The 10,447-nt window shown below is 47.1% G+C and overlaps 1 protein-coding gene across 1 annotated transcript; it reads right to left on the bottom strand.

Moving 5' to 3' along the window:
• Window positions 1–9,481: 9,481 nt before the first annotated feature.
• On the bottom strand, window positions 9,482–10,447 carry LOC149308247 (taste receptor type 2 member 40-like). Its single transcript, XM_089536854.1, has one exon. It carries the CDS (start codon window positions 10,445–10,447, stop codon window positions 9,482–9,484), a length of 966 nt encoding a protein of 321 aa, XP_089392980.1.

The raw sequence follows: 10,447 nt of genomic DNA, 5'->3' as shown, positions 1-10,447 counted from the left end.
AGTACCCCTGGGCAAGTCACACTCTCTCAGCCTCAGAGGGAGGTGATGGCAAACCCTCTCTGAACAAATCTGGCCAAGAAAACCTCATGGTAGGTTCGCCTTAGGGCCAGGAATAACTTGAAGCAACAACAATATTAATCTTTGCATGCCTGGTGTGTGTGTGTGTGTGTGTGTGGACTTCCAGGAGTTAGTTGCCTATGGAAAGATATGGTTGTAGGTTTCTGGAATCTTTTAACTTCTGTGCCCAGTTTTGGGGTTTCCAAGATGGAACGTGAGAAGCCAAGCTCTTTTCTCATTGCTCTCATTGATGCACAATCATTACAAAGTGTGTGCAGATGGGACCTGGACATTGCCTACACGGAAACCGCTCCATACAAAAGTTTCTGATTGATTTTCCAATGATTTTTTAAAAATATTTTTAAAAGGGACAGCCCCACCGGCTCCGTTCCCAAGACCTGTTTGGAGAGGTCCTGGTTTTTGCAGATGGAGAAGGCAAGAAGGTGGGAAGGCATCCCATGGGCAAAGGTGGCCTCCGCTTACCTGCCAAGGTGTGCCAGGATACCTTCAAGGAAGGCGGCTGCTGGGATCCTTCTTGGGGGAATTCCCCCTCATTCGCTCGCTCCTCAAATCTCCTGGGAAAATGTCACGGAAAGGACTAGTTCCTTGCCTAGTCTTTAAGAGACTATATATATTTTATATTGCATTCAGCAGGTAAATAAAGACGGCTTTGTATGGCTTGCACATCCACTCCTTTAGCCTTTCCCATATTTCTCCTTGCAAGCCTGTTTAATACACACTTAGGCCTGTTACAGACAGCCAAAATAAAGCTGTTTCGAGTCACAGTGGAGGTATGGTGTTTCAATGATGCATGCATCCTAAGAGTCCAGAAGTCGCACCAAAGCCACGCTCCAGCCCTAAGGACTGGAACCTGGCTTTGGTATGGCTTCTGGACTCTTAGGAGTCATGCATCATTGAAACACCATACCTCCACTGTGACTCGAAGCACCTTTATTTTGGCTGTCTGTAACAGGCCTTAGATTTATTTTTTTTTAATGGTTGTTGAGTGCCTTCAAGTTGTTTCCAACTTCGGAGGCCTGGAGGCAACCTTATTCCAGGGTTTACCGAGGCTGAGAGAGTGGCACAGGGGTGTCCATGGGGTTTGCCAAAGCTCTGACTCCAGCTTCTTCGCAAATGGCAAAGCTATCTTGACCAGTAATAACAAATTTATTGTGGTTGTTGAGTGCCTTTGTTTCCGACTTAGGGCAATCCTAAGGTGAACTTATTATAGGGTTTTCCTGGCAAGGTTTGCTCAGAGGAGGTTTGCCATTGCCTTCCTTTGAGGCTGAGAGAGTGTCACTTGCCCAAGGTCTCCCAATGGGTTTCCATGGCCAAGGCAGGATTCGAACCCTGGTCTCCAGTCAGAGCCCAATGCTCAAACCACTACACCATCTCATTGATTTCCATGTTTATTTGCCAACAATCCGGGTGCAGAAATGGGCTGCCACGAATTAACCAAAGTCTCACAGCTCAGATTGTGCCACGCTGAACTGCCTGGAAGTGGGAGATGCGGGTTCAAATTCCACTCCACTCTAGAAGTCCCTGGCCAAGTGAGGAGAGTTTGTTCCATCATTGTGTGCGTATATTGTTTTTTTTAAAGTTGGCTGAGATGGATAACCACCAGCCATGACAGACCTTGGAGATAACAGAGCGGAAAGCAATCCACCCAAAGTGCAGGATCATAAAGACCTCTTTAGCCCATTTCTTAGCCCTGGGAAAGTCCCCAAAGAGGATGGGAAGGCAACAAGGCATCCGAGGCGCCTCGACCCTTGAACCCGGACACGAAGGGTAGACTGCGCCTTTCCCATTTATCAAAGCCTTTATAAGGTTTTATAAGACTATCTGGGCTATTATTGATACATAAATAACAGGACTGACTTGGTTGTCTACGGACAAAGCAGCGGCTAGAAAGATGAGAAGCGGACATTAAGCAAGACCAGGGAGGCGAAACAACTGCAATTCTATTTTAACAAGTGCAGATCTATTTTAGCAAGCGCAACTCTATTTTGACAACTGCAATTCCGTTTTAGCAATTGCAATTCCATGTTAACAATTGCAATTTTAACAACTGCGATTCTGTTTTAACAGTCCCCAAAAGGAATGAAATGAGTGGATGGCCAAGTGGGGACCGCAACACAAGTTTTGCAGTAGGAAGTACTTTACGCCACTTCTCTCCCTTCCGTCTGCTTTTTCCAACCCAGGTTCCACCCGTTGTAACTGCTGAGCATCCCCGATCTCGCTGGCCTTATTTAACAAACACTTTGCCCCCAATAATTCTGCAAACGTCAGCCTCACCTTCCTCTCCTTTCTCCGGCTGGCGCTCCCCCTGCGGAGCCGATAACCAGAAGGAGATAGAACAAGCCCCAATCGAGCGATCAAGGAAAACCTTTACAAATAAAAATGAAAAACAGTGATGTAGCAATGGCATTAAAGATACCCGTGAAGATTAAAAGAACACATAATTGTCTTCCTAGTAAATGCATGAAATCTCAGGATTATGATGCTGGTGTGCTTTGCATGTGTCACGTTAGGCGTATGACGAAACCCAAGGACTTTAGGAAGGCAGCTTAGGAAACACTGCAGTCATTCAGCATACATTGAAAAAGGAAAGAGTAGAATTGTCCTTTTTAAAAACACTTGAGGCACTGTGTGTACATTGGGGGCGGCTGGGGCATGGAGCATTAGTAAATAGTATTTGCCAGAGCTAGTAAACAGCACTTGCCGAAAAGGCCCTGTGAATCAAACCAGATCCCAGAAGGATGCAGTTCACCTCTGAAATATACATTTATTGGAGTGATTATCAAGCAGACCTTTATGGATACAGAACCCAAACAGACCAGCGCTGGCAATATTTTAAGGCGCCACCTTCAACGTAACTAACTTGTATTTTGAGCAACTGAAGGGCTGGCAGGAACCAAAAGGTTTTATGAATATCATGCCATATCTAATGCAGACCCAAATCCTGACTGACAGTCTGTTCCTACCTGCCCTGAGATTATGTTCCAGTTTCCTGCTTCCCTTCCATGAAGGACGCGATGGGAAAACACCACCATCTTTGGGAGGGTTTTGCAATGACAGGTGAAAGGAAGATTAGGAAAATCGTCTTTCCCTTTGTCCTCACAGCCATCCTTGGGAAGCAGGTTAAGCTCAGAGGGAGAGAAAGAAAGGCCCTGAGGACACCCAAGAAAAATGGCCAACTGGCAACCTGGGTCCTCATTCCCAGCCCACATCCAGTTCCCGTCCCAAACCCTTCAACCGTCCCGATTTGGCAGAGACACTCACGGTTCATCCTCTGCCATCCCACTTTTTCAGCTGCATTCCCCTTTGTCCTCAACTTCAATTGCTGCAAGCCAAGTTCAGATTCAAAAAGCATTTGATTAACTCGGCTGTGGAGGAGAAGCGGGCAGAATCTCGCTCTTCCCAGTTGCTTCAGGCAAAAGCAAACTCCTGCCGCTTCTTCTGTCTTGTGTGTCCTTCTCTGTTAATAACCTTTGCCACCTTGACCACTCTCCGATGTCGCTTGGCTCCATGCGTCCTGGGTTTTATCTGTGAAACGTTGGAAGGTATGATATTCCAGCCACTGCATCCTAAACTTGCACCCTTTCCCCAAATGTGGACATCGACTGACTCCTACTTGGAACAGGTCACTTTATGCAATGATGCCTTGCTGAGGACTAGGTGCTTGGTATATAGGATCTGAACCATTTCCAGCCAGGAATATTTGGAGGATTGTGAATGTGAAACCAAAACAAGCATCAAAACATAATGACACCAAAAAGAAATGACATTATTTGGAATGTGCCAAATAATTGGTGGTCCAAAATTCTGGCCGGCCGTGAAAGTGATGTCCCTGCCTTCATGATGGGAAGGATGACCTAGGCCAAGTCTTGAGAAAGAGAGCAGCAGACCAAAGGTCCAGTTCTGCATAAGGAAGTGCTGCCGGTGGATGTTTGCCAACCTTTTCCAGGGAAAAGCTGAGGCTCAGACCTTCATTTGCTTACAGTCTTGGGGTGAGGGAGCAAAGGCAAAAACAGACACACTCACCTGGCCTCCTTTCCCAGAATCCGCCGAGAAGGAAGCAGGCCACAGCCCTAGCAGCCAGGCTAGGCAGCCCTGCCTTCTTCGCAGCAAAAGGAAGACACATCTGGGAACTGGCTCTTCGATCTCAAGGGGAAGGAAGCGCAGTGCTTCCTGGAGGAGTTGCGTCAGCCCTAGGCAAATAAAAGGGTGGCAAACTGGGCAGAAATGGATGGAGAGAAGGAGCCACAGAGCTCTAAGTTGGGGGCACCCATCAGGGACATCCCTTTGGCAACCCTGGAGTCTGGGGGGCTCTGGCTGGGAATGGGGCCCCTGAGATCGACAGGCAAACACAAAGACACACCAGTTCCTATAACTAGCCTGCCTTCACCTCTCTTTCCTTCCTTCCTTCCTTCCTTCCTTCCTTCCTTCCTTCCTTCCTTCCTCTCTTTCCATCTTTTCTCCTCCCTTCCTTCCCTCCTTCTATTCTCCAAATGTTTTCCTTCCTTCCTTCCTTCCTTCCTTCCTTCCTTCCTTCCTTCCTTCTCCTTCCTCTTTCCATCTTTTCTCCTCCCTTCCTTCCCTCCTTCTATTCTCCAAATGTTTTCCTTCCTTCCTTCCTTCTCTCCCGTCTCCAACTTTCCCCTTTCTCTCTTTTCCCCTTCCTTCCCTTCTTTCTATCCTTTCCATCTTCTTTCATGTCTCTCCCCATCTTTCCCTTTTCCTCCCTACCTTCCCTCCTTCCATTCTCCAAATGTTTCCCTCCCTCCTTCTTTCTTGTCTCCTACTTCCTTCCTTCCTTCCTTCCCTCCCTTCCCCTTTCCCCTCTGATTCCTTCTTTCTCCATCCTTCCTCTCCATCTTTTGCTTTGTCTTTCCTTTCCTTCTCTCTCTCTCTCCATCTTTCCTTTTTCCTCTCTTCCTTCCCTCCTTCCATTTTCCAGATCTTTTCCTCCCTCCCTCTCTCCTTCTGAGAGTCAGGATGGTTTGAGCATTGGCCTATGGCTCTGGAAACCCACTGGGGGACCTTGGCAAGTCACACTCTCTCAGCCGCAGAGGCTGCTTGCTCTCCCGCTTGGTCTGCAAAAGGCAGAGAGGCAGCACCAAACATGCTCATTCCTGGCCCTTTTTCAAAGAAATAAAAAGGAGGAGCCCCAGCAGCAAAGGCCATGCAGAGCAGACACAGGGTCTGTTTTGCAACCTGGCTTGCTGGCTTGAGACACTGGATTTCCTTGAGGATGCAGCCATTCTTGCACTAGCAATGTCTGAGTGGCCTGCTGCTTTCATGCCTAACTGCGCATGGGCCCATAAATTGGGTCAATCCCTCAGGCAGCAGGGCCTTGGAGGAAGTAACTTGGCTAAAGAGAAGCCAAGCAAAGAAATCCATCATCTAGACAGGATTCAGAGCAGCATCAATGAAACCTGTCTGCGCAATCCCTCTTCCTTGATGCTCCAGGTGACGCAACCTCTTGTGAAAAAAGTAGGTCATGTGTTCAAAAAGCTGGGAAACATCCCCCAGCCTTGTTCTCTTGGCCTTGGAGAGACATTACATGTTACGTCATGTTATATGTTAATTATATTTGTGGTTGTTGTATGCCTTTGAGTCCCCTCCAACTTATGGCAACCCTAAGGGGTTTTCCTTCCTCTGAGGCTGAGAGTGTGTGACTTGTCCAAGGATTCCCAGTGGGTTTCCGGATCGGGATTTGAACCCTGGTCTCCAGAGTCCTAGTCCAATGCTCAAACCACATTACATACATTATAATATGTGTTATATTTCATATATATTTAATATTACAGTGGGTCCTTGGTATCCACTGGGGTTTTGTTCCAGGATCCACAGTGAATGCAAAAATCCATGGATGCTCAATTCCCGTTAAATGCAATGGCATAGTAAAATGGTGGCCCTTATATAAAATGGAAAACCAAAGTTTCATATTCGGAATGTATACTTTTCTGGAATATTTTCAAGCCATGGATGCTTAAATCCATGCATTAAAAAATCAGTGGATAAAGAGGGCCAACTGTAATACATCAGATACGATATATATTATTCATTATATATATTTTGTCATGACCCTGTTAATATAGGGCTAGTTAATTGATGGATTACGATTGAATACTCTTTGAAATGACTTTTGCAAAGAAGGAGGAACATTGACTTGGCACATCAATAAAGTGACTTTGGTCTTACTTCACATGTTGCTTTATAAATGCAAGCAACTTCACGACTTTATAAATGCAACTTAAAAATGTTGGATTTGGTCACTTAGTTACTAAACCTTCCTTACCCCAAAAACAAAACTAGCTAAATGTGTAGCCAACTGATATGTGCAAGCTTTCTTCACAAATACAAACTTCTTAGAAGCATTCTGGCTTTGCTTTTCTGTTATGTGTAACTTTTTCTTTTTACAAAAGAGGGAGAAAGGTGAAGGACCAATTAAGAGGAAGAAGAAACATGGAATCTCTTTTGGTCCCTGGATCTCCTAAATCTGGATTTAGTAATGCATTTCACACATACACACAAGATTCGTATTATTGAGGGAGACTCTAGTTCCTAAATAAGCCAGCTTGGCATAGCGGTTTGAGTGTTGGACTCTGGAGACCAGGGTTTGAATCTCTCCTCAGCCATGGAAACTCACACTCTCTCAGCCCCATTTATGAAGGAGTAGCGATGCCCCTGCCCTGAGCAATGGACCCCTAAGTGGTGAAGGCAAAGGGAGGGTCCCATGCAAAAGACGTGGCTGGCTGGGTAACTAGATATCCCCCTCATTTCCCTAAAAGCGCCAGCTAAACATGGGGCTAAAACCCCACTTCCTTTGCTGGAAAGGAATGGCAGGGGAGAGGTGTTTCCTTCTGGTTACTGCAGTGACAAAATGGGGTGGCGGTGGTGGATACTGGGATCCACAGAATCCTAGATTCATAGACCTAGAAGGGACCCCAAAGGGCCATCCGTGCCAACCCACTTCTTCTGCCATGCAGGAATACATAGGATCTAGAGTTGGAAAGGACCCTAAAAGGCCATCCATTCCAACCTGCTGCTTCTGCTATGCAGGACGACGCCATCCAAGCCTTCCTCCCTGGGACAGATAGCCATCCAGCCTCTGCTTGAAAACAGTCTCCAAAGAATATTGCAGCATATTTCACTGTATTCCAGCATATTTTGATATTGAACAGCTCTTACCTTCAGGACCTTCTTCCTAAGGTTTAGGGGGAATCTCCTAAAAGGATGGCAAGATGGAAATAAAATGCCATTCCAAAGGCTTGGGGCGATTTGCTCCTTTCCCTGCCATTTCTTGGATTTGCACTAAGGCTTTTCTATGGCTTAGATAGCAATAGCAGTAGCATTTCCATGTCTATGCTGCCTCATTGTGAACTAAGCACTCTCTAATGCCCTGAAGGCACCAGATCTGGAGCTCAGGGGCCAGGCCTGGTTGGCACTTGCATGGAGATAATACCCAGAGGAAGACCATGGCAAACCTTTTCTTTCCTTGCTTCAGAGGGAAAAACTACAAAATTCATGGGGTCTCCAGAAGTTAACAAGTGACTTGAAGTTGAAGGCATATATGGAGATGTGGTTTACCAAGGTGATCCTGTGGTTTGAAGGAACAATTTTCTCTGGTTTTAATATCCCCCCCCCCCCTTAGATTTATGGGGTTTGCCCTAAGGAGTTTGGCTAGCTGGGTCCCGAAGGCAAGAGGCTTAAGGGGGAAATGTAGGAAAAGAAAAACCCAAGGGATTTCCTTTCCTCATCATATCATGGACCTTGAGGGACTTAGAAAGCAACCCATGACTTCTCCAGAGCACCAATTTGGTTCATGTTTCACATGCGGCCAATTTGTTTTGTTGCCCATTTGGGCAAATCTATAGTTTTGCATATGTGCAAATGGTTGTGGTCCCAGGTGCGTTTACTGGGTACACCTGGTGACCCCCTGAACCCCACAACCTTGTTCAACAAGCAAGCCCCCCCCCCCAAGGTACACAGAGGAGGGTTTCACACCTGGCTGGGAAATCCTCTTAAGAGTGGGCACTTTGTGTGTTTGTGTGTCTTCAAGTTACCTGTTGACTTATGGGGACCCCGTTCATTTCAGAGAGATTTCCCAGGCAAGGAATCTACCACTTCCTTCCTCTGAAAGACAGCCTCCAGCTCCTGGGGTTCGCTGGTGGTTTCCCATCCAAGGACTAACCAGGGCTGACCCTGCTTAGCTTTCAAGATACCTGAGGGGGATTCAAACCCAGATCTCCTGGAGTCCTATCCTTCACTCAAAGGCTTTCATGGGAAGATTTATCCTAAAGGAAGCTGTCCTTGTTGCCTTACTTTGAGGCGGAGAGAATGTGACTTGCCTAAGGCTACCCAGTGATTTTATAGACTAACACTCAAACCATAACACCATACTGGTGGCTGAGAGAGTGTGACTTGCCCAGTCAGAAGAAGAAGTGGCCGAGAGAGTGTGACTTGCCCAGTCTCACCCAATTGGTTTCCAGGACAAAGGAAGGATTTGGTCTCCTGGAGCCCTCTCTGAAAGCCAAGACGGTGCAATGATTTGAGCATTGGACTAAGACTCAGCGGACCAGGATTCAAATCCCTCCCTGTTATATCTTGAAAACCCACTGGATGACTTTAGGCAAGTCACTCTCTCAGCCTCAGGGAAAGGTAGAGGCAACCACCTTCTCTGAACAACTCTTGCCAAGAAAGAGAGGGCTGCCATAAATCAGAAATGACTTGATGGCATACAACAACCACAATAACAACAACAACAAGGTAATACAAGATAAGCAAATATGGCATCTTGGCAGAGAAGTAATGCCATTCTGCTGGCACTGGACAATGGAGCCACAACTCATTAGAAAAGCTAGTGTGTTTCTGGATGTCTGTCGATATTCCTACCTATACCTAATATATATTTCTGCCTACACTCACAGGTTATGTGTTTCCCACCTTTAGGCAGATTTTCTTTCAACTTTCGCCCTTCCAAAGCACGCCGATTCGTGAGGGACAAGAACAGCATTGCAAAGGCAAACAATACACAACACGGAGAAGCACATACCGAGCGAGTTGGCAAATGAACCGATATTTGACAAACGCAATCTGCCATCAGTTTCTTTGACAGGGACCCATTTATTTTTAATTTTTGAACCGCGCAGGGAAACTCAGGCCTGGCTGAAAGACAAAAATGATGGTTGCAGAGCAAGATTCTTGCAAAGTTCAGCGCCTTCTTTTCGTGCCCGGCTTCTTCTTCTTCTTCTTCTTCTTCTTCTTCTAAAGACAGGAAGGCGTTTGTTGGAGGCAAAGCATCTCATTTCTCCTATTTCTCTATTGACCAAATGTAATTTTAACCCCACTTACCCTTCTCCCAAAAGCAAGGAGCTACAAGCGAGGGAGAGAAGGATTTCCTGGGGCGCTTTCTGCTTTACTTCAGGGGCAAGGGCAGGCTGCAACGAGCCACCGTGGCCATAAAGGCCTCTTTTAGTTTAGGGTTTCCCCAGATCACGATGCCGGACTCGATCGTGGGGCACCCCAAGACAATGGAAGTGCAGAAACGGTTCTGGGGACTTCTGTCCAGAAATATATTGGAGAGGAGGAGGATCAGGGCGACGAACTTGAGGGCTTCGGTGGTCAAGAGGCACAGGATGATTTTCACGGCCTGGAAATGAGCCTCCAGGTTTGGGTGGCCGAAGCTGGTGCTGCAAGTCCTGGTGTGCCGCCAGAGAGAGAAGAGCAGAAGGAAAGCCAAGGTGGCCAGGAAGGAGAAGGCTACCGAAAACCCAATGCCACAGAAGAGGAACAGATTCAACGTGTTTGTTTCCAAATTGGCGCTTCCGAGGCGCGTGCCGTTCCCAGAAGGGTGTGAATCATTTTCCTGCTTGCTGCAGGCGACCTGATAAATGCCGTAGAAAAACGGAGAGGTGTTCACCAAGGACGCAAAGACGGAGAAGAGGAGCAGGTAGGGAACCAGCTGGCTGATCCTTGTCTTGAGGAGGATGAAGGTCCGCTGCTGGAAGTTAGCGATTTTGGCACAATAAAAGGCGCAGAGGGTCGCCGAGAAGAAGAGGGTGGTGCAGGTCAGGAACCAGGTGGCCGCTTTGAACATTTGGTAGAGGCGGGTGAACTCAAAAACCCAAGGGATCAGGACCATGCACAAAAGCTTGAACATGAGGAGGCACAAGTAGAAGAACCTGGAGACGGCCAAAGCGGTCAAGATCTGGTCGACGGGCTTCAGGCCTCGGTTCCGCAGCCGGTCGGCAATGTTTACGGCAATGATGAAGACGTTCAAAGACATCCCGGCCATGAGTTCCACGCTGGTCGAAACGCGGTAGATGATGGTGGACAGAGAGTCCGTGTCTTCTCCGGAGAAGTCGCACCTTTTGGTCTCCAT

Source organism: Sceloporus occidentalis, unplaced genomic scaffold, assembly GCF_023333645.1.
Source record: "Sceloporus occidentalis isolate IW3139 unplaced genomic scaffold, rSceOcc1.0.p SCAF_8, whole genome shotgun sequence".
NCBI classification, from domain to species: Eukaryota; Metazoa; Chordata; class Lepidosauria; order Squamata; family Phrynosomatidae; genus Sceloporus; species Sceloporus occidentalis.
The sequence above is the reverse complement of the archived record's forward strand: the minus strand, read 5'-3'. Positions and strand labels throughout refer to the sequence as shown.